The sequence below is a fragment of the Erythrolamprus reginae genome, chromosome 2 (assembly GCF_031021105.1).
Source record: "Erythrolamprus reginae isolate rEryReg1 chromosome 2, rEryReg1.hap1, whole genome shotgun sequence".
Classification (NCBI taxonomy): Eukaryota; Metazoa; Chordata; class Lepidosauria; order Squamata; family Dipsadidae; genus Erythrolamprus; species Erythrolamprus reginae.
The window spans coordinates 76,957,239-76,982,867 of record NC_091951.1 but is presented as its reverse complement, the minus strand read 5'-3'; the positions used below and the strand labels follow the sequence as shown (position 1 = coordinate 76,982,867).

The 25,629-nt window shown below is 37.7% G+C and overlaps 1 protein-coding gene across 1 annotated transcript in view; it reads right to left on the bottom strand.

Annotated features, from left to right (window-relative positions):
- Window positions 1–25,629, bottom strand: part of PODXL2 (podocalyxin like 2) — a 57,336-nt gene that overhangs the window by 5,860 nt on the left and 25,847 nt on the right. The window contains exons 3-6 of the mRNA XM_070738377.1: window positions 13,151–14,031; window positions 10,180–10,254; window positions 4,089–4,245; window positions 1,419–1,480 (exon numbers count right to left, since the gene is read on the bottom strand). Of these exons, the coding sequence (XP_070594478.1) occupies window positions 1,419–1,480; window positions 4,089–4,245; window positions 10,180–10,254; window positions 13,151–14,031 (1,175 nt within the window). The remainder of the gene's footprint in view (window positions 1–1,418; window positions 1,481–4,088; window positions 4,246–10,179; window positions 10,255–13,150; window positions 14,032–25,629) is intronic.

Genomic DNA, 25,629 nt, shown 5'->3' with positions numbered 1-25,629 from the left:
TCGGGTGAAGAAAATAAAGGTTGGTATTAACCCAGGGGTGGGCAGAAAGGCTTTTTTCATAGCAGAGGGCTAGGAGAAGCAATCCAAACACTGAAAAAATTGCCTAAAATTACAAAAAAAAGATGGCTGCGTGCACGGATTGGCACAGACAGAACCGGATCCATGGCACCATCTTCACATCATGAGTGGATCGCTAATAGTTCGGGTGATCTGTTCCGAACCAGAAGGAACCCACCCCTGCTATAATCAAATGCATGGGAGGGATTGCAGAAACCAGCTCTGTTTTTTCTATTTGTTCAATTGAAGGCTCATTTCCAGTACACAGATTTTATTCCAAGTGACAATCTGCAGAAATGATATGTCATATTTAAATTCACAACATGAATTTGTCCTAATAATAGGCATTTCCAGACAGCTTATATTACTATAATTGGAGGGAATTGTGCAGCTAATTCAATTTCTGTCTCTTTAGTGGAGTTTTGGTAAACACGCAGGAAGGTTTCAGACTGAAAAAAAATGGACAGCCATTAGTACATTTCCATGCCTGAAGCAAAATAACCATGTAATGAAAATGTCACTTGGAAGTATCCAATGAATTCATGACTATTATATATTTATAGATCAAAAATTCTGGATATAATACTGCACGCCAATGTTTGTTTTGTGATGACATTTTTATCCAGTGAGACAAATTTGCTCTGTCTTATTTTAAAATATATTGAGAGATAGGTTTTGAGGAAGCAGGATTATCACCCTTGTACATCAATAAGCCATTGCTTTGATATTGCCCAAATGTCCAATGAGAACATTGTGCAAAGCCCTCTTATCTTCATATTGTCCCTTTAGAGCTTTCTAGATTCTGAGTGCAAAAACAAATTTCCATAAGGAAACACAACACACATCACATTTGGGTAGAGAATGAGAAGGCCAAAACAACGTTCAGCCAATGAGGATTTCCTACAGACAGAACAGAAAAATCCAATTAATGGAAAAAACCAGAGTATCAATTCTCTGTATACTGTGAGGAATCTAGTACCTAGGCTTAATTTATATATTTATTTTTATATCAGATTTAGAAACCCCCCTCCCCATCTCCATCACATATCAACTCCAGACTGTTAATGTCACATTAAAAAAATTCACAGTCTCTAATGTATTTGCTGACAGGTCCAATCAATTGTAATTGGTCAGATAAACAGAACCAATCTGGTACTTCTTCAATAAGACCATATCAGATCTCAAGAAATCATGGTAGAATGCCAGAATACAAACCCATACAGTCATTCACAGCTAATGAAAATGTAATCAGTAATCAACAAGCAGAAAAGAAGAAACTGCTGTGCATGGTTACAGGAGAAAAATCAATTAATTTACCCTATACAGTCTAGCTTCTCCTATAGAATTAAATAAGGTCTTACCTCAGCTAAGCTTTTCTGCACATCACCTAGTGCCAAGAGGACATCGTTTGTTGGAAGAACCCCTAGGAGATGAAATGTATCAGTTTTTTTAAAAATGCATTAATTTGTGGTACTCTTCTGCTTGATTTCTTGAGTAGAAAAATATGTCTACATGAAAGTATTATTTCCTGTTTAAAAGTAATACAATTGAGAACACTTATTTTCAATTTAGCTTACTAAATATGCTTTAGTATTCAGAAACAATGTTCACATCAGGGCTGTTGGTCTACATGGATAGAAAAACATTATAAGCATCCCATAGTCACTGTTATGAGAACCAGTGGGGACTGTAATTACTGTGAAATATTGATGTTCAATATAGTAATTTCATCATGTCAATTCTGCAGTTGTATATTTATGTCCCATCATCTGAAAATTGTTGCATTTAGTGATAACATTGTCTGATATTTCTTGTTTTTTGCACCTTCCCCATTTATCCTCTATGAATACACAATCATAAAAATGAATTCTTTGTAAACATTATGTAGGCCCACTTATTGCAAGCCTACCTCTGCATTAAAACTCCTTGAAATAAGCAACCATTTGCCATTTTAACGTTAACAATTGAGAAAAAGATGTTACGTCATTCTAGAATTTGTTTTTATCCATTCACTGTTTTCCTGAATAAGATGTAGATATTTTAATTTTGGGTGGCAGACCAAGAAAAAGCAAGAACCAATAACACATATCAACCCAAGAGAAATTGTTCTGCGCAAGAGCATCAGTACTGTGAAATGAAAATAAATGAACCAGAGTGCAAACTAGTTAAAAGCAATCACTGCTGGCATATGAGCCCTGATGAGCTTGCTTGGATCAGAACCATTTGTGCTCATAAAAACACAAACATTCTGTCACTATACCTCATTGTAACATTGAGTGGTATTTTTGAAGTACTGTAGTTCACTATTGGGGAGGTGAAGGGCTTGTTTTCTAGAGAGAAATGTAAGAATGGGGTCTGAAGAAAACATTTCAGACTAATTGGGGATGCCATTAATTCTCCATGGCTGGGACAGAGTTTGTAAATGCAACCCAAAATTTTACATACATAGAAAATTACATCCCAAACCAGGTCAGGCTATAAGATGTAGTCATCAAGGAATATCTTAGAAATGCTGCACGAACAAAAACATGTAGAAGAATATATTTATTTATGTATTTATTTATTTATTTTGTCCAATACACAATGAGGGTTTTAGTGGGTATATATCTATATACACATAGTAAAATACATGATGAAGGTTATAGAGGAGATACTCATAGTAAAATATATCTAAGAAAGAATAGAAAAGAAGATATAGTAATAGAACATATCAATGAGAGAATAGAAGAAGAGATATAGGAATAGAAGAAAGGTATAGGAGATATAGGAGAGCAATAGGACAGGGGACGGAAGGCACTCTAGTGCACTTGTACTCGCTCCTTACTGACCTCTTAGGAATCTGGATAGGTCAACCGTAGATAATCTAAGGGTAAAGTGTTGGGGGTTTGGGGATGATACTATGCAGTCCGGTAATGAGTTCCACGCTTCGACAACTCAGTTACTGAAGTCATATTTTTTACAGTCAAGTTTGGAGCGGTTAATATTAAGTTTAAATCTGTTGTGTGCTCTTGTGTTGTTCTGGTTGAAGCTGACGTTGCAGCATATGATCTTGTGGGCAATACTTAGATCTTGTTTAAGGCGTCTTAGTTCTAAACTTTCTAGGATGAAAGTAGGATGGCAATGATTTATATAATAACTGAAGAAGTTTGGAGAAAATATAACAAGTTTCTAATGCAAAACAGCAGGCAGAATCTTGTAAAAAATTAAAAAGGAAGAAATACTGTAGTTTGAAAAAATGACAGAATAAGAGTTAATATACTGATTCATGAAGCCCTGAAAGTCCCTTTCCGAAAACAGCCACTGCACTGAAATTTTAATTTAATTTAATTGGAAATACATGTGGAATAATTATAAAGTAAATAAGATTCAGGTGTTTATCTTTCTCAGCTATTTGTGCTACAGCATGACTCCTGATATAACATTCAAAATACAATCATAGTTCACACTTTTGTTATAAGGATGAGCTGATAAAGTTAGGCAGAGTGGTAGTACTGTACTTCAGTGACAGGGAAGCAGGGAATTTTCTGTACCAGCTAGGAAGTTGAAAAATATTCTAGAAAAATATTCTAGGAAAATATCCACAAATCTTTTCTATGGTGTTGGCACAAAAATTACATGGACATGGCTATAAAGTTAGCAGAAAGTGAGCTCAGTTTGAGAGAGACTTGACTTTATGGCATTCTATAAGGTTGAAACAAGTAGTAAAATGCAGGATCTAATCAGGTTTGGTCATGTTTAGCCCAAATTTTTGGACTCATGCTGGAGCCCATCTTCAAGGAACCTCTCTCTCAGAACTTCTCTAACTTTCTGCTAGAAAGAAGTTTCCTGATGCAGGATCCAATCTGGTTTGGTCACTGGGACCCTAATATACTAAGGCAGGTATATTTGCCTTCATTTGTGAAATAGTAAAATCCTGTTGAAATGATGTCCAGTTAGATGCTTTAACTGCGTGAGAGATATTTTGTATAGGGGAAAGATCAGAATTATCACAATAAAGGTCAGATACGCTTTATTTTTCACCAGAATCTTACCATGTTCTCCCGCCAGGGTCATCAACAGATGTTTGTCGTTCTCGTTAGGTTTGCTTAAGGAGATAATCCATTGACCTTGCAATCCATTGTCATATCTAGAGAAGGCGTCCTCCATTAGGGCCAGCAACCGGAGGCCTCTCTCCACTCGGAACTCTTCCTATAGCAAAAATAATGTTTTTTAGTCCCCTAAGTAAAAACAAACCGATTTCCTGAATACCACTTTCTCATCCAAATACAGTATATTAAAGAAAAAGAGATCTTCTAAAACCAAGGCTTTAAAAGACATCCATTTCCACTTTACTCCATCAACTTTATTGTTTCAAAAGGTGTGTTCATATATTCCCTAGTAGTAGTAGTGGTGGTAGTAGCGGTGGTAGTAGTAGTAGTAGTAGTAGTAGTAGTAGTAGTAGTAGTTGTTGTTTTAGAATAGAATAGAATTCTTTATTGGCCAAGTGTGGACACACAATAAATTTTTCTTTGGTGCATATGCTCTCAGTGTACATAAAAGAAAATTTATATTTGTCAAGAATCATGAGGTACAACACTTAATGACTGTCATAGTGGTCAAATAAGCAATCAGGTTATTTATTACTTCCATCCTAACTTCTACTATTCTTGAATTTTGTTATTTGTTGGCTGCAACAAATAGTATAAACTGGTTGAAGTTTATGTAAGCACACAATTATTAAATTCATTTTTGTCACCTGGTCATATATTTATTTATTTATTTATTTATTTATTTATTTATTTATTTATTTATTTATTTATTTATTTATTCATTTATTCATTCATTCATTCATTCATTTATTCATTCATTCAGTTTCTAGGCTGCCCAATCCCGGATTACAACAATCAAGATGATTGGGAGAGTTTCATTTCAAATGTCCCGGTGGAAGAAAAAAAATTATTCCCTTTTGAAGTATCCTGAAACCTCACTTCTTTATAGGTTTCAAATGTGGACAAAAATGCAAAATTACTAGGCTTGAGGTGCTGAAGGAAACACATAAGAATCTAACAAGACGTTGCCTTGATTGATGATAGAAGGACATATCTACCTACAACACTATTGCAATCCTTGGACGAAAGGAAAAAACATATAATATTACTATTTTTAAAAAGAGCAAGAGCCTCATCAATTGTACCCAGATTCAGGTCAAATAGAGATGGTCCTGTTCTTCTAAGATCTTGCACATCAATTGGCAAGGTCATCCTCACATCTATTCTGGCTCAGTTGCTGTGCCAACTCAAAGGCCACTCTAGTTATTAATATGAGCTAACACTACCAGTTGCTATGGAAACCTCAAATGCTTGGGGCTGGCAAAGGGTGAATGGGGAAAGACAAGGAGGAGCCAGGCCTGAATCACAAGGACCACCAGAACCTCAGCTCATAAGGCAAAACGTATGAACAGCAGAAGATAAAAATATGGGATAGCAGAGTAAAACAGGCCCCTTAAAGGAAAGGAAATTAGGCAAATACTAGTACTACTTCGTAGTAAGCAATCCCTAGCCCCCACCAGTAGAACTATTGCAGACATGATAGGCCTCCTTCCATCACCATAGACTGAGCAGTGAGAGTGTTATGGGGAACAGAGAAAAATGTGTTCCTGAGAAAAAAATAACATTTCCATTGATATGACTGAACAGGAAAATACCATCCCCTTTCTATAGAATTTGATGAATAAATAGCCAATGCATCTTTCTCGCAATCTCTAATTCAGAAATGTCAATATAAATAATGTAACACAAGGAGAGCTCAGAGAACTGTATTTCATCATGATATGAAGTAAAAGACTACATGCTTGTTCAACCAGAGCTGATAACTTTAAAAAATTAATGAAAATGGCTACAATTCCTTTTACCATTAGGCGTATATGTGATAGAAGAAAAGGTACATTCTATCCATTCCATTCCTGTTACTCAAAACAGAAACACTCCACTCCTTTAAATATTTTTGAAACATACTGCATTGGCAGAAAAGATTGGATGCAAAGCATGATCTCTTAATGCATTGTGCAGTAAACCTGTTTTGGCAAGGCCAGATTTATTTCATGGTATCATTTGAAATTTCTTATTCCCTTGATAGTCTCTGATATACATCTTTTAAAAGCTAATGAACATGTTTATTTTTATCGGTCTTGGAACACTGAAACATCCCAATAGCTGACTAAGCCTCCATTTGGATATAAATGATGCCATTTTGCCTTCCTAAAGATCAGAATTGTACTGGCAATATATCTGATACGCCTGTAAAATAAGAACAACTTAGCAGCCCTATTGAAAACCCAATTTAGACAGGACTAAACATATTTAATTTGTTTTTTCAGTTATTTTAAAAATACTGCGCTACAAATTGTTGAAGGACAGTGGGAATACTCATTAGCAAGACAGTGATCAGAAAAGTGTGGCTTAAATCCATTTCAAGAAATGAATTTAAGGAAGCATCTCAAACAACACCCCCCTCCCCCGCCCTACGTAATTCACCCATAGAAAAGGTAAGGCAGAAAAGAAGCACATTGAGACTTGCAATATTCGGTTACCATTGCTATTGCCATTCTGTTACCATTGCACTTGCCCAGGTTTGCCTGGTGCACCAGTTGCGGCCCTATTTGGACCGGGAGTCACTGCTCACAGTCACTCATGCCCTCATCACCTCGAGGCTCGACTACTGTAACACTCTCTACATGGGGCTACCTTTGAAAAGTGTTTGAAAACTTCAGATCGTGCAGAATGCAGCTGCGAGAGCAATCATGGGCTTTCCCAAATATGCCCATGTTACACCAACACTCCGCAGTCTGCATTGGTTGCCAATCAGTTTCCGATCACAATTCAAAGTGTTGGTTATGACCTATAAAGCCCTTCATGGCACCGGACCAGATTATCTCAGGGACCACCTTCTGCTGCACGAATCCCAGCGACCAGTTGGATCCCTCAGAGTGGGTCTTCTCCAGGTCCCGTCAACTAAACAATGTCGCTTGGCAGGACCCAGGGGAAGAGCCTTCTCTGTGGCGGCCCCGGCCCTCTGGAACCAACTCCCCCCAGAGATTAGAATTGCCCCCACCCTCCTTGCCTTTTGTAAGCTGCTTAAAACCCACCTCTGCCGCCAGGCATGGGGGAATTGAGATACTCTTTCCCCCTAGGTCTTTACAATTTTATGCATGGTATGTCTGTACGTATTTTTGGTTTTATAATAAGGGTTTTTAACTGTTTTAGTATTGGATTAGTACTATATGCTGTTTTATTGCTGTTGTTAGCCGCCCCAAGTCTGCGGAGAGGGGCGGCATACAAATCAAATAAGTAAGTAAGTAAGTAAGTAAGTAAGTAAGTAAGTAAGTAAGTAAGTAAGTAAGTAAGTAAATTTCAATAAAATATGTTTTAGGCCAATTCAGCATTGGTTTCTTAGTCTGGTCTACCTTATAGGGCTTAGTCTCATGTGTACCTCTTTCCTTTTAAGTGCATGGAATTCTATACAATTTTATTTTTTGATGTAATGATTCAGAATACAATGCAGAATAAAATAAGCATTTATTGTACTCACTGCAAAAACCTCATACCTTGGTCCAGTTTCAAGATACTGGTTTTAACGTCTAAAGGGAGGAATTACCTCTCCTCAATTTTATCTACCCATAAATTTGACTGGTGAAGGCAAGCTATGGGTCCTGTCTGCTAGGTAGGGAACTATACATGGCAGGTCCCAGGAAGTGGGTCTTTTGTGCTTTGGGAATATTCTGCATCCCTTTCTCCAGAGTGAGGTTAGCTCCATCCAATGTTTTGGAAGTCCCTCAAGACCTGTCTTTTCACTAAGCCTGTGGTCCAAGGGGACCAGTGATGTTCTATGATGGCTCCATTATTGTGTTTGATGTGTCTTGTGGATTTTTTGTATGACAATAATGACTGTTTTATATATTTATTGCTTTAATTGATGTACGCTGGCTAGAGTCACTTCATGTGAGATACATGGCTATATGAATTTTATAAATAAACTAATACTTTATCCTTACAGCCTCAGTAGTGCAGTGGTTAGAGTACAGTATTGCAAGCTACTTCCGTTGATCACCGGCTGCCAGCAGTTTTGCAGATCAAATCTCAGTAGGCTCAAGGTTGACTCAGCCTTTCCTCCTTCCAAGATTGGTAAAATGAGGACCCAGATTGTTAGGGGCAATATGCTTACTCTCTGTTAGCTTACCCTCTACTTGCTTAGAGAGGTCTGTAAAGCACTGTGAAGTGATATATAAGCAGTGATGGGCTCCTACAGGAACGGTCAGGAACGCAGTTCTGGTAGCAAAATTTGGAGCTCCACCCCAGAGCACCCAATTTGCACTGAAAGAAGTTGAAACAAAATGCATAAGCCATGCTCACAGTGTGGTAGTAAAAATGTTGGTAGCCCATCACTGTATATAAGTCTAAATGCTATGGCTATTGCTATTCGTAGAGTAGGATGATTGTTTGCATCCTCAACCCGATTAACCTTGAGAGACAGATATTCCATCCCTGGCACCTGTGACCTACTCCTGCTGGCTTACAAACAGAGCAATACAATAAATGTTCAGCATGAGCAGATTTCTCCTTCATCACAGATATAATTATCCCTCCGTGACTTATTATACTGAATAACTTCTTGCTCAATCACCACCACTTGATTATTAAACCTTTTGAACTAAATCTTTTTTTGTCCATAACTGTAAAAAGCATCTCCCTCATTTGTCAACAGTTCAAACTCCAGGAAATACTAAATACTGAAATGGCTGACTCGCTGGTCTAAATAATGTCTGGAAATGTGCTCGATAGCTAGCATATCAATTGATGAGAGAAAATAACCTGTTGCATTTTCTAGGTCCTGCTGTGCTTTGCTGCTGTCAGAAAAGAAAAGAAAACTCAATTTCCCTCCTTCCTGTTCTTTATATTAAGAAACAGAAAACATTTTGTCCTCTTATATGCCTTACCTAAGAAACTAGGACAAGGAAACAGCTTCTGCCAACGGAAACTGCCTATTTAAACAGCCTGTTTCCAAACTGGAGGAAAGATATAACTCTAAAGCCTACCGTGCCAATTACCAAAACTGCAGGTAGTTTACCAGTCTATCAGCAAACTTCTCATCAAGCTCTAACCTATATAGCTATCTGAATTCCATGTCTGGCTGTCACCTCGCTTCTGAAAAACAGCAGAAGGCAACTTATAAAATAAGTTTCATTTAATGGGAGGGGAGCACATTTAATCCATCCCAATCGTCTGATTCTCTCTCCTGAGTCAGGTGCAGATATTCTCCCATCCTAAGCCTATTTCACTGATGGTGAACCTATGGCACAGGTGGCACAAGTGGCACGCAGAGCCATATCTGAGGACATACGAGGCTTTGCCCTATATCAACTCCAGCATGCTTGTGTACCCTGGCCGGCTGATTTTCGGCCTTCTGTAAGGCAAGGGGAGGCCGTTTTCATCCGTTGGGCTGTTTTTCAACCTCCCCCAGCTTCAGGAAAGCCTCTGGAGCCTGTGGATGGCAAAAAATGACCCAACAGGCCAACCAGAAGTTCAGAAACCTCTAATATTCCTTTGTTTTGCTAATCAACTCATACAAAGCATACGCACGCAAACACATATAGATACACATACACAGCTTCTCCCATTCACTTTCATGCAGCATCATATGTTTCCTAATCCTAACATAAAATGTATCCCCCAAAAGTAATATTGTGGGCCTATTCAAAGTAAAGTATATATTGGAAATTAATGCTATATGCGCGGGACTATTTAATAGCAACATCTTCGTTAAGGGTATCATAGCAACAATCTGCCCAGAAATATTATATAAAACATTTATCTAAACCTCTTAATGTGCACATATTTAATTGTTTAGGAAATATTATGGCCATATTTTGTTAAATGCTTTAAAATCTACAGTAATGGAATGCTATATTTGCATACATGATATTAATAAATAAATCCAATGCAACATTCAAAATGTTGTTCTGGATTATGAAATAGCATTTTACTACTTGATGGAGATAACAAATCACTTTCATTAAGTATTAGTGAAAGGGAGGGGAAGTTGTAGATGACAGAGGCAAAGATTTAAATATAGAAGAAAGTGACTCACACAATCAATGTTATCTGACATGTTCAGGATGATGTAGTTTTTGCCTGCCAGGTTGCTCCAGTCCTTACAGATAATCTACCAAAAAAATAAAAATGAAGACCTTTTTGAGTTAACATAGAAATATTTTGGCAAGCAACATGACCATTAAAAAAAAAAAAGAATATGAAGTTTTATCCCAAATCAGACAACCAATTGTTTTATCCCTAATTTTACACTCTATCTGGTAGCATATTTCTCAGATCTGATGCGGATATTTAAAGGTGCTGATTAGTGTTCGGGTTCAGCAAGTTCGGACGAACTTCAAGCAAAATTCGGCCGAACCTGAACCGAACCTGAACTCGAACCTGAACGGGGAATCCCTCCCACGAAGAGATTCCGGGGGCGGAGCTTTGATGTCACCGGCAGGTTGCTAAGGATGCTAAGGTGATCACTTCCTGGATTTCATGGAATCCAGGAAGTGATCACCTTGGCGTCCTTAGCAACCTGCTGGTGACGTCAAAGCTCTGAATGCCGAACACGACCCCGAACTTTGCACAAAGTTTCAAAAAATTTCAGGTTCGTGTTCGGCATACCGAACACCGCAAAATTCGGTATGGACCCGAATTGTGCGAGTTCGATTCGCCCATCACCAGTGTTGATACAGTAGATGAATCTGAGAACAGGAGCCACTGTAGCTCCAGAGAGCTCAATAAGCTTAAGACATGGATCAATAACACAGGTGTGTAAAATTCAAACTAAATTTTGGGGCATTGTAAGGGAAAAGTATCTCCATGGGCCACATTGTATTTGAAGCCCAAGAAAATTACTTATACAAACTGGCATACACAATATAGGTGTTCAAAGTTTTGTTTGAGCACTGACAAACAAGTACAACGTTTGTGCTAGTAATATGTAAGCAGTCTGCATACAAATGAAAAATGAACTGAGTTACTCATCTGAAACAAAATGTTGGGGTGAAATCTCAGAGAATAGACTATATAAAAGCTAGTTGGCACAATACCTTCTTGAGGGTGAAACACTTCTATTCCAGTACCATATAAACAATATAATACATATGGATATATTCTTGTATGCTCTGTAGCACTTTTTTGGAACTAAATCCCATAGGTTTTCTACTCAATTGTCCTAGGTGTGTACATATATCTCAGTCTTTCTCTAAGATCAGATTATTTGAATCTTTAAAAATATAAAGAGTCTTCGGAGAGGGGCGGCATACAAATCTAATTAATAATAATAATAATAATAATAATAATAATAATAATAATAAATCTAACCTAAAGAACATCAGATGAATAAATACAATTAAGGTGGTCTTCATAGTATCACAATTACAATTACAATTAAAAGAAAAAAAGAAAAAATATTTCAAATATCTCAGTTCAGTTAATTTAAAAATTAATACATTAAATGGATCAATTAAGACAATAAACCGATTTTAAAAAACTGGCAATTTTTGCATCTATAATGAAACAATACATTCAACTGAATCAAAATAGTTGACATACCTACAGAAGTCTTACTGTTAAAGAGTTTTAAGAATTCTAGAATTACCGGTTCATGACTTTAAGCAGAAATGCTAACCTATCAATACTAGACTATTCTAAATATGTGAGTTTTATCATAGTTTTGAAAAATGTATCTCAACTACCCCAAATTAGAACTTGATAGCTTTTTATTAGCCAATTAATTAATTACTCAATTAAGGTTTTTTACAAAATTGTTTGTTTTACTGATAGGGAGGGCTATTATAACATTTGCAGTACAGTGTTCCCTCGATTTTCGCGGGTTCGAACTTCGCGGAACGTCTATACCACGTTTTTTCAAAAATATTAATTAAAAAATACTTCGCGGTTTTTTCCCCTATACCACAGTTTTTCCTGCCCCAATGACGTCATATGTCATTGCCAAACTTTCGTCTGCCTTTAAAAAACATTTTTTTAAATAAACGTTAATAAATAAACATGGTGAGTAATAATCTAAATGGTTGCTAAGGGAATGGGAAATTGTAATTTAGGGGTTTAAAGTGTTAAGGGAAGGCTTGGGATACTGTTCATAGCCAAAAATAGTGTATTTACTTCCACATCTCTACTTTGCGGAAATTCGACTTTCGTGGGTGGTCTCGAAACGCATCCCCCGCGAAAATCGAGGGAACACTGTATACTGATTTTCACATTTGTTTTAGTCATATTATCGTATTCACCAGCTTGAGAAGGTTTGGGCTTTAAAGATAATCTGGAAATTAAATATCAATTACAGTGGTCCCTCGATTTCCGTGGGGGATGCGTTCCGAGACCGCCCGCGAAAGTCGAATTTCCGCAAAGTAGAGATGTGGAAGTAAATACACCATTTTTTGCTATGGATAGTATCGCAAGCCTTCCCTTAACACTTTAAACCCCTAAATTACCATTTCCCATTCCCTTAACAACCATTTACTCACCATTATTACTGGTACTCACCATTGAATAATAGTGATCCTGATATTTATAAACATAATTATTTATTAACAATAATTATTTTTTTGTTATTTATTTGCAAAAATTATTAGTTTGGCGTGACATATGACGTCATCGGGTGGGAAAAACCGTGGTATAGGAAAAAACCGCAAAGTATTTTTTAATTAATATTTTTTTTAAAAACGTGGTACAGTATAGGCTATTCGCGAAGTTCGAACCCGCGAAAATCGATGGAACACTGTACTTAGTTTTAAGCCCCTTTATAGGAAAAAAGTTACACCTTTTTCAAATAAAATTTTGATCCTGCAAATCTGTGGCAATTTAGTACTATGGTTCTGGTTTATGTTTGTGTTGGTTATGAAAATAACCCCCTGTAAAGAAATTAACAGGCAAGTCATGCTGGATGAAGAATATAAATAACATAAAACCATGTTAAATGATTTGTTTCTCCCAGCCTTTAACAGGGGTTTCTAAGTTTAAATACTCATCACCCAATGGCCCCCACACAATTTTCTTACCTGTGTCAGACTCCAGGGGACTCCTGAGGCAAGCAGGAGATCTCTGTTTTGTGCTGTAAAACTCTTTTCCGCTGCAGCAGTTGTGATGATTGGCAGTTTTGTATCCTGACTATTCTGATTAGCAGCTGGAGTTGGGGTTTGTCCACTGGTCCAGTCCCAAAAATGGCTCAAAGAGCTGGGATCCCATAGGCTGTTAGGAGTCCTGGAAACGGTCTCGGTTACTTGGAAATTGTCCTCGTGAGAGCCTTCTAGATCTTCTCCTGTCAGTTCCATCTCAGCTGCAACTGTTCCTGACACTGGTTTTAGCGTCTCCTCCTGTGTTGTGGCCTTTCCTTCTGGTAGATCGCCTTCTACCGCAGCTACGGTTGCTAACTGTTCCCCTGCTATTTCTATCGCAGCCACTGAGCTCTCTTGGGTAATCTTGGGAGGAAGTTCTGAGACCAGCCGGGAGTCTGTAGTAGTCTCAGTTGAAAAGATGGGAGATAAGGGCAGGAGACTGGGCCCCATGCTGCTTCCCAAGTCAAAGCCTGAAGAAGAATAGTCATGCGCAGTTTCTTTCCCATGCTTGTTCGTGGCTGCTTCGGTCGCTGGACCCATTCTGCTGGCCAGGGTGGAAAAGAGGATAGAATATAAGGAATCCTCCTGAGGTGCTTTAGAAAAAGTTGTTTTTGACATTTGACTGCTTTGAGTCATTCCCTTTGACTGGTTGATTGGAAGCAATCCTTCTTCCTCTTCCTCCAGGACCCTGGTGGGAGGGGCTTCCGAGTCTGGATCAAGGGAATCAGAGATGGGATGAAAAGTGGGTTCTCCTTGGGGGTCTTTTGCCTGTGTTCCATTTTCTTTGGGCAAAGCTTTTTGAGAAGCAAGTGGAAAATTGTAATCTGAAAATAAACAGAGGAGGTTTCCTTAAACCACATAGCAGAAATTTAATCTAATTTATTTGACTTCTATGCTGCCCGGGGGACACAGGGCAGCTTACAACAATATACAAATAATACAATAGTAGAAAGAGTCAAATATTAATACTAAACAATAAAATCCCATTATAAAACCATAAAACTATAAATCAACAACATACATACCAATCAACACCATTCGGCCGTGATAAGCTGTTAACATCACAGCCCCCCAGGCCTACCGGCAAAGCCAGGTCTTCACAGCTTTTCGGAAGGCCAGTCAGTTGGAAGCAGTATGGACATCGGGGGGATAGTTGATTACATAGAACCGGGGCATCCACAGAGAAGGCCATCCCCCATGGTCCTGCCAACCTGCATTGTTTAGTCGACGGGACCCGGAGAAGGCCAACCCTATAGGTCTCTGGGAGGCATGTGGCAGGAGATGGTCCTGTAAATTCCACAAACACCCCCTCTTTAAAAAAATGTATCTTGAAAAAATTAAATAGCTTCTGCTTTTTTCATGACTCTGCAGGACATTTTATGAAATCTTAACTCAGGAGTAGTCATAAGAACATAAGAAGAGCCATGCTGAATCAGGCCAAAGCCCATCGAGTCCAGCATTCTGTGTCACACAGTGGCCCATTAATTGTCCTTGGGGATCTTGAGCAGAAAGAGAAGGCAAGACCCTCCCTTTCCTTTGACCCCCAACAAATGGTACTCAAGGGAATCCTGCGTGCCTCAACTAACATAGAGGCGGCACATGGACATCCATTTCAATAACCACCGATACACTTGGCATCCATGAATCTGTCTAATCCTGCCTTGAAGCTATCAAGGCTGACAGCTGTCACGATCTCTTCTGGAAGTGAATTCCATAAACCAACGACCCTCTGGGTGAAGAAATATTTCCCTTTATTTGTCCTCACTTTCTTGCCTATGAGCTTTAGGGAGTGCCCCCTTGTCCTAGTATTGTGTGATAGAGAAAATAATTTTTTTCTATCCACCTTTTCTATCCCATTTCGATCAAGTCACCCCAGTCCTGGAAATTGGAACAACCCCTGCTCCATTTATTTCCAAGGAAAAGGTCAAGATACCTAATGTGTTTTTTTTATCCTGTGCTCTGTTTAACCTCAGTTTCTCCTTCTGCCTCTCAAAATACTTCAGCAATTCTCCCCCATCCCCAGCTCCTTCTGGCAAACCTTCCCTATGAAATTTCATCTTAGTCAATTTTCTAAAATGGCCCTTTTGATCTACAGTGCTAGACAATATTCACAAATCAAACCTTTCCAAGTTATGTGCACATGCCCATTTTATTTAATCCACACTAGGCACACACCCTTGCTGTGATATTTTATCCTATCTCATATACTCGCTAAAATCTGGCCATTAAAGATATGTATGTTTTTTAAAAATTGTTGATTTTAAATTGTTCTGAGGGTTTTAATATTACATTGTATGTTTTATTCTTTGGTTATGAGCCATCCGTAGCCCATAATCCCTCGGGAGTTGGGCGGCATACAAATTAATAATAATAATAATAATAATAATAATAATAATAATAATAATAATAATAATAATAATACGCAAAGCGTTCTCTGCCTCTAATACAAAGCATATTGGTTGTATTATTTAAATGCTGGATGTGCTATGCTTTGTTTAATAATGGTTTATGGATTAAATAAAAACTGCCTGCATTTACACAATTTGAAGCATATGCTCTATTTTACATTTATTTTAATCACAGTGGTTGGATTCACACACACAGGGTGGAAAAGGAGCAAACCACATCTTGGTTCAGGGTGAGATGTGAGCTTAGTCTATGAATTACAATAGTTGTAGACAGCCTGCAGAAAAAGAGTCATGGGAACAATTTGCCTTAGTAGTCCTAATGTCAGTTACTCATTCACTTCAGTATTAAATATATTTGCTAAGAAGACATGAAACAGTAGGATCAGTAGAGTGTTTTAAAGATTGCAGGAATAGCGAATACCTAAGTATTTGGTGTAGAAGGGAATTTCGTTATTTTACGTTCACTCTGCATGCCTGATTCCTGATGTACAACTGATAATGATATAGTATTCACATAGCAGATAGGTGTAATCTCAGAGGTTACATAGAGAACAGCCTGCAGAGCCTATTTTCCACCTCACAGATTAATGTATTCATGTTCTTAAGAATAAACGTATCTCACATGGAGAGATGACTAAAACTTAAAAGTACCCCCTCTTGATTTTCGTATCTGTATATTGTTCCTACGCATAGTAAGTGTCTCTCTTCCAAGAGACACAAAGGAAGAAGAGCAAATCTTTGAATCCATTGCGGTGGGGGAGTAGCATTAAGCAGGTAGGAATGAAAAGAAGGACCAGGGAAGACATGATAGCAGTGTTCCAATATCTCAGGGGTTGCCACAAAGAAGAAGGAGTCAACCTATTCTCCAAAGCTCCTAAGGGTAGAACAAGAAGCAATGGGTGGAAACTAATCAAGGAGAGAAGCAATTTAGAGCTAAGGAGAAATTTCCTGACAATTAATCAGTGGAATAGCTTGCCTCCCTCAATTAACTCAGGTCACATTGTCTAATATCATCTCTGGATAGTGTTGTGGGAAAGACTTTCCAGATTTTGTAAACACCTGATGAAATGTCCTTAGTTCTCACACTGACATCTTGATGTCTGGCCCATGTTCTGTCTCCCACTCCTTCCTCCCCATAGTTCTTTGGCAAGCTGAGATGTAATAGTAGTGGCAACTTGACAGGATCTATAAAATATTCTGTTCTGGGATAAGAAACAATACGCAGAGCACAAAATGAGAAACAAGCCACAGAAATGAAAGAGAAATACAACTAGTTTATACTACTACTGTTCATTATAGTTATTCATATTTTGCTATCCTTGTAAATCATCTTGCTTCCCTCTTGTATATACAATACATTGCCTTCTGTTCTATCTTATGCAAATATCATTCTGTGCTAAACTACCCTCAGAATTCAGGCACAACCTTTTATTGCCTAATCTTTTTAGGGATAATGTGTGAAACAGTCCTACGACCAATACTCTGATAGGAAAAAAAAATACTTGCACTGTATTTTATGATGTGGCAATAAATAAAATATTTATTTCTTACTCCTGTACAGATATCTCATATAACACAGCCTTGAAAGGAGATGAGAGAACAGAATTAAGGAAAGAGAATGCCAGTATCAGATGTGGAATCCAGACAGGATGTTTAGGGCTCATATTCTAGTTTTAAGTGATAATATTTCTTACAATAATGAGTAATTGGCAGGTCCTGGTACGTCTTGCACTACATGAACCGTGTAATGAACTATATTAAGTATCCTCTTAGGAATAGTAACTTTACTTAAATCTTTCACCTAGGAATAGCACTTGGCTCATGATTGTATGTGGGGGGAGAGACTTCTTTTAAACGTTATTGTGTGTTTAAGTCTAGGTAAACAAGTCTGAGCATGCCAGTAGCAGCTGGGCAGTGGACCACTTGATATTAAGCTTCTTAGGTGTTGTCTTTCCACAGTGCTTAATTTCTTTGAGCCGCAGATGAAGATGAGATTAAAAGATGTGCACGTAATGTCAATCTGTGCTAAAAACATAGCTGCAAAACTAGAGGTAATGTCATAACATTAATTAAACCATTCTTATAAAAAGTAGCCTAATTACTTCTTCATAAAAAATGATTTTAAGGTGTATAGTAGATAAGGGAAAAAAAACCTGTTATGTACTCTGCATGGCATCAGAGCCGCCTAGAATACCTAAGGAGTTGGGTGGCATAAAAATTGAATAAATAAATAAATCAGGAAGGGCATCCTGCCTGTAAATACTCAGCTTCATCCAGTTACTCCAATTCTATCCTAAATTAAGGAATTGCAGAATAATAAAAAGTGAGGTAGGTATTGAATATTCCCGAAGGTTGGGAACCAAGCCAAGTACAGTATAAATTCCTGCAGTTCTATAGTTCTCTTGGTATTTTCCTGAATATATTAAGACTCAGAAGACTCAGATTTTTTGTGGCCTTCTGACAAATGGGGAAGCCAATTCCCTTAACAATCAGATGACTGCAGTGTTTCACTTAACAACTGCAGCAAAAAAAATTGCAAAAGGGGGCAAAATTCACTTAACAGCAGTCTTGCTTAGTAACAGAAATGTTAGGGTTTAACTGTGGCTATAATTTGAGGACTACCTGCACTAAGATTCAATATCCCATTGATAGGTTGGGGCTAGGCCCAGGAATCATCTGGCCTTGCCACTAAGAAAGTTAAAGAGCCTGCCTCATTAAGATTGCCATTATGCTTACAAAATTACTAATTCCTATGGTTTAGATCATTGATGCCACCATCATAGTGGAATTATTGCAATGTTCCAGACCAGTGGTAGGCAAAGTTGGGTCTTCTATGACATGTGGACTTCAATTCCCAGAATTCCTGAGCTAGCATAATTGGCTCAGGACTTCTGGGAGTTGAAGTCCACAAGTCATAGAAGAGCCAACATTGCCTACCTCTGTTCCAGACAAATACATTTTTATGTGCAGCCTCTGCTTCTCTTGGTTTTCTTATCTTTAGCCCAGCACAGCCTTGATTCACTGCAGAAAGCAAGATAATTCTCCTACGAAGGACCAAATGTCCCATTTTCACATGTACTTGCACCACTTAGGTCTAACACAATCGAAATATTCACCAGCAGAAGTAGCCAGTATTTGGAAAAATTCCACAACCCCCATGGAAACATTTAAATTTTTCTGTCAGTGAATTCGATACACACCTCTGTTGTACAAGGCAGCCTGCTTTCACATCTGGTTTTTGAAATTCAAGGCTTGATGACGCCTCTCTCCTTTCAACGGGTGACTCAGCAAAATGCAAAATAACCCCAGTTGGTTGCAAAAGCTTATACCTGACAGAAGAGAAGACCTTGAGACTGGGAGTGCGGGGGAAGAATGAAGGGTTTTGCTAGACTTAGCAAAGAGGTGCTTTCCCGCATCCAAGTTGTTTATAACAATTTATCCCAGTGCACAAGCCAGAAAATTTAGTTCATCTCTTCCTCAATGTCTCATTTTTATTTTGCATGAGATTTTCACTTGGATATAAAGAGAGGTAAAACAAGAGTCTTTTCCATCATTGCCTAATAGATGCTGGGGTGGCGCAGTGGTTAGAGTGCAGCACTGCAGGCTACTTCAGCTAACAGCAGTTCAAATCTCACCACCGGCTCAAGGTTGACTCAGCCTTCCATCTTTCCATGGTGGGTAAAATGAGGACCCAGATTGTTTGGGGCAATATGTTCATTCTGTCAACCGTTTAGAGAGGGCTGTTAAAGCATTATGAAGTGGTATATGAAGTCTAAATGCTATAATAGTACACCTAGGATTTCACTCCCAGGACCTCACTTGAGGCCACCATTACTCCTCATTAACCAACAGCACCACAAAACAAGCGAATTTGATGAGTACATGCATTTTTATAAAGAGACTTTTTATGTTTTCAATGTGTATTTTTTTGTCGGTGTTCTCTTATTTTGAACTCCTTTAGCCCAAGTTCTAGGTTACTGTAAACCACTTCTTAAACTTTATTGACCTAGATAGAATATTCGTTTCAGTCTAGGGTTAACACGCACAAAAACATTTATGTTAAATAATCTAATTATTTTTCATCCAACCCCCTGCCAGGACAATGAAAAGCTTCTCATATGTCTGGTGTGCTGGAACTCATGAATTGATTATTGTAATAATAGCACATAAGTTATGTGCTTAGAAAAGCCCAGTTGAAGTTTCTCATTTAGAACCACTTTTCATTCACTGTAAGATGATAAGCAGCGGGTTTCTAATAAATTTTTAAAAAGAAATCTATTGAATAATTCAATAAGTTGCATTAATTAAGAAAGTGAAATGTCACCGAGAAATAGAGTTAACTCGATAAAGTTAACTCCAAATCATTTTTGAAAGTTTATGAATAAGTTTAAAAAGGAACATACTTCCTTTCTCCCACAACTGATCAGTTTCATATATAATTTCCTATATAATTTATGCTGTCACAGTTGAACAAATTGCAAATTGTTGGTTTCTCAAAACACCAATACCTCTCCATGAATTTCTAAATGAAAACTATTAAGAAAATATTTGCTCCAGTTTAATGATGGCTCCCTTAGCTACCTGAGACAAAAGACTCCTTTTCTTCCATCAGAAAGTGTCTAATCAAATTGGTTGTTTAATATTTATTTCTGCATCTATGGACTTTCAAGCAATTTTTGCCCAAGGTGCTTTCAGTGGAGATAGTTAGGTTCATACTACGCTTTAATTATGGTGTGTTCCATTTATTCTAGTGCCCTGGTTTTAAACAGTGTTTAGGTTCTTAAAGACATCAGCCCAAACAAATTATTTTATTTTGCTCACTTTATGTACCTAGTCATTTATGTTGAACTTCAACTTCCCCTGTTTTCTTAGAGTGGTCCATGGAAAAACACTGTAGGAATGTTAGCCTAAACAATTGGAGGCCACCAGGTTGCTTGCCAATACTTTAATGGGATGTGTAGACAAAAGTGAGTGCAACTACTAAACCTACAATGCTATAATTTTGTATTAGCTATTTCTAAAGCCAACAGAGGCATGTAGTATATGCAGCAACATATATTTCTAATAGGAAGCAGATAGCTGAATTTATCAAAGGAAAAACAGACAAAGGAGATTTTGAGGTATTCAAACATGCATGATTGCAATACATTAAAAGCTTTTTAGGGAAGATGATGGTTGTACAACTTCCACATTCTTACATCCCACCCCACCTAAGTGTACTTCCTATATCATATGGGAGGGAGCATACTTTCAGGTGATAAGGGAAGAGAAGTTGTGGTTTTAAGGGTAAAAGCATTGCTAACAAGGCAAGCAGCCCAACTTTGAATCCTAGAAAAGTAAGGCTAGCTGATGAGAGCTAAATAGCTTGAAATAGATCTATTCTAGTCTCCCTTTATTTCTTTATCAGTTCTTGGTAAGTTTGAGTGTGTATGTGTGTGTGCGTAACATATTTTTGCTGATAAGTGAAAAGGGAGGTAGACTAGTATAGATCTATTTTGAGTTCTTTTGCTGTCTTCAGTTAGATATACCCTTGCCAGGATTTGAATCAGTAGACTTCTGCCTGAAAGGCAGGATATTAACATCTAGGTTACATGCTTGTCTCCAAATCAGCTTGTACAAGGGAAGAGCCATATGTTTGTTTTCTGTCAAATCATCCTGCTATATCCAAATATGGGAGGAAGCATCTTGCTTTACTTTTGCCTTATTTTTATTTTATTTAAAATAAAAACAATTTATCTGCCTTGGATATGGCCCCAGGTGGGGCTGAGAGGCAAAAGAAAATGGGAACTTTGGGAACGCCCGCCCCGCCCTTCTCGCAGTCCCTTTGCCGAGAGCACTTTTGTCCCGGGCTGTCAGCGAGAGGGCTGCAGGAGAGGCGGGGCAGGCGTTCTTCTCACACCGGAGGCAGGCAAAGGTGATTTTCAATGTCGGGCGTGGGGTGCGCGCGCTCCCCATAATAGCCGGTGAAGGTTTTTCTTATTTTGAATGTTCCGGGCAGGCTGGCAGGGGGATGGGGAGCGCATGCACCTGCGCGCCTGACATTGAAAATAACTTTCGCGGGCCTCTGCTGTGAGAAGAACAGAGAGAGAACGAGAGAGACTGAGAGCAACAGACAGAGCAAGATAGAGAGAAAGTGAGAAAGAGAGAGAGAGAGAAAGAGGGGGGAGAGAAAGAGAGATAGCAAGAGAGAGAGAACAAGAGAGAGAAAGAGTGAGTGAGAGAGAGAAAGAAAACAAGAGAGAGAGAGAGAGAGAAAACAAGAGAGAGAAAGTGAGAAAAAGAAAGAGAGAGCAAGAGGGGGAGAGAGAGAAAGAGAGAGAAAGGAAGCAAGAGAGAGAGAGAGACAGAGAGAAGAGAGGAAGGAAAAGAGTGAGAGAGAGCAAGAAAGAGAGAGAGACGAGAGAGGAAGGAAGAGAGTGAGTGAGAGAGATTGAGAGAGAGGAATAAAGCAACAGAGAGAGAGACAGAGAAAACAAGAGAGAGAGAGAAGAGTGGAAGGAAGAGAGAGAGAAATGCTAGAAAAAAGGGGAGAAAAAAAGAGAAATGAGATAATGATTGAGGCAGAGAATGACAGGAAAGAGAGAGAAACAGAGAGAAAAGTGACTCTTGATTTAAAGCATGGTAAAAGCACTTAAATAATAACAGAGAAAAAAACCCAGCCCTCACCTGTTTTTATTAATAGTTGTTTTTGGTTTTGCTGGTTGTTTTAGTTTTAATAGTAATGGATTTTGGTTTTTTTAAATTATTAATTTCTTTTAATAATAAAAAAGGGATTTGTTTGTTTGTTTGTTTGTTTGTTTGTTTATTTATTTATTTATTCTTCTATGCCGCCCAGTCCCAAGGGGACTGCCGCTCAGACAATATACTTTTCCGCCCACACCGGAAAAAAATTAGAGGGAACATTGCTCCCAGACTGAAATCTCCATAGATGCATTGCTTTCATTTGAACACATATCTCTTTCTAGTGCCAGATTAGAACCAGGCTGGGTAGAAACCAACCAAGATTAAATGAAAGCAAAGAAGGCAGTGGGGGCGACAGCAAGACTGAAGGTCACCTTCTCATGTTGCCTGGCCTGTAAATCAGGTCAAGATTGGGCAGGATAATCTGATAAACTCTTAAGGAAAGCTTGGATATGCTCACTCCTCTCCAACACATTCAATGGGCATCTCAAACGTGCCTCATAGGTCACAATTACATCATAACATTAAACTAACGTTCTGACTTCTGAAAAATAATATGAATGAATTGAATGTATACTGCTAAATAATAATAAATAATAAATAAATAAATATTTAAATAAATAGCAATCTATTTAATATCAATTAATTTATCCTGGTTATATTATTTTGTTTACTCAATTAATAGATTAAATGAGATTACTAGATTAAATTAATTGAAAATGTAACCGTGTAGTCCTTAAAGAAGCATTTAAGGATTCATTGAATGCATAAGAATTTATCTTCTAAAGCACAGGCAGAATGATATGGCAGGTAAATACTGCTGAATATATTATTTTGTGGTGGGTGGTTTTTTTTTTGCAAAAGAACATTCTAAGAGGACTTGAAGGCTGCTCACTCCTTCAAGAGTTAACTTTATTGAACAAGATAAATTTTGTCCAAGTAATTTCACTCAGGATAATGCTCAACTCAAGGTAAGTGAACCTAGAATGAATTTGCTGAGTTCCTTGATTAATCATCAGAATGTTTAGAAAAGTTATAAATGCCCACTTAATTAATATCAGGCAACAATGCCTCTGCCTTCGAATGTCAGTGGTAATGAAATAGCTTTCACAGCTTTACCTTCTTTAAGTAACTCTTTTGTCCACAGTGAGAGCTTTCATCGTTAACGTGTGCAATTTATTGTCAAAAAATATGATGATGGCTTTAAAAGAGGATTACCGTAAATGGTTTGACAAAGGAGAGGTCTGTCAAGGGCCATTAATTCTGAAAATGCATTGTTACCTCTGAGTTGGGAGTAGCATCCAGGGCCACAGGGGTGGAAAAAGAATTACATCTCCATCTCCTGCTTATGAACAGATTCATCTAGTTGGGCATTGTGAATAACAAATGCTGAAGTAGATGGTCCTTGGACTGATGCAAAAAAATTATCCCATGTTCTTTCAAAACCTCTAATGCCCAAATTCTTTCCTATTAAGATGATGATGATGATGATGATAATGATTGTTGTTGTTGTTGTTGTTGTTGTTGTTGTTAATTAATTAATTAATTTATTTATTTATTAGATTTGTATGCTGCCCTTCTCCGAGGACTCGGGTGGCTTGATTGGCACTTGATACAAAATTGCTATGTTTCATTTCCTACAAGGCTTCATCATGACATTGTGGTTATATAGAAACATAGAAACATAGAAGACTGACGGCAGAAAAAGACCTCATGGTCCATCTAGTCTGCCCTTATACTATTTCCTGTATTTTATCTTACAATGGATATATGTTCATCCCAGGCATGTTTAAATTCAGTTACTGTGGATTTACCAACCACGTCTGCTGGAAGTTTGTTCCAAGGATCTACTACTCTTTCAGTAAAATAATATTTCCTATTAAAAACACTTCCCTCCTGAACCCTATTTAACCCTTTAACATATTTAAATGTTTTGATCATGTCCCCCCCTTTTCCTTCTGTTCTCCAGACTATACAGATTGAGTTCATGAAGTCTTTCCTGATACGTTTTATACTGTACTTAAGACCTTCCACCATTCTTGTAGCCCGTCTTTGGACCCGTTCAATTTTGTCAATATCTTTTTGTAGGTGAGGTCTCCAGAACTGAACACAGTACTCCAAATGTGGTCTCACCTGCGCTCTATATAAGGGGATCACAATCTCCCTCTTCCTGCTTGTTATACCTGTAGCAATAGTATCACTATTGTCTCCTTTTTTATCAAAGGTTTTTTAAATTTTGTTTCCTGGTTGCAAATTTTTTCCAAAGCATTCTTTATTCCAAAGAATGGGCTGCATACTTATAAGTTGATTTACCTTTCTCCATGCAGATAACTATATGATATCTATTAGTATGGGGTAAAAATAATATACCGTACATTCGATTTGGCACTGAGAAAAATCTACAGGTTGGGGAGAGAGAATTGTTGAAGTCTGCAGGAATTCATTTTCTCTCCACTTGTAGCCCATAATAAGCACTCAGGACAACTTGTTTAGAATTCTAAAAGTATCTTGCTCTATTTGTTATTCATGAGTATTCCTACCTGAACTGATGGCAATGCAGTTGAAGATCCCTAAATGCTGGTTCAATTTATTTTATTTTATTTTATTTATTTATTTAAATTTGTCAAATATTTATTTGTAATATACATGAATATAACATTGTTTATATATATAAGTTGTGTACTGATAAGAGGGAATAATTGGACAAAGACGGTAGGCACACTGGTGCGTTTATGCATGCCCCTTACTGATCTCTTATGAATCGGGTAAGATCAACAGTGGACAGTCTAAGGGTAAAGTTTTGGGGGTTTGGTGACGAAACCACAGAGTCAGGTAGGGAGTTCCAGGCATCAACCACTCTGTTGCTAAAGTCATATTTTCTACAGTCAAGTTTGGAGTGGTTCACTTTGAATTTGTATCTGTTGTGTTTTCGTATTGTTGTGGCTGAAACTGAAGTAGTTGTTGACAGGTAGGACGTTGTAGCAGATAATTTTATGAGCTATGCTTATGTTGTGCAAAGACAACGCACTTCTAAGCTTTCTAAGCCCAGGATTTCAAGTCTGATTGCGAAAGGTATTCTGTTGCAAGTAGAGGAGTGGAGGGCTCTTCTAGTAAAGTATCTCTAGACACTTTCTAATGTATTTATGCAACAATGAATACAATTAGACAGTTTTAAGATGTTTTAAAATGGTCTGTGCGTGGCTCAGGCTCTAATTAAATAATTAATTAATTAATAATTAATTAAATAATTAATTAAAATTAATTAATAATTGGTGAACTAATTAATTAGTTCACTAATTAGTTCATTAATTAATTAGTGAACTAATTAATGGA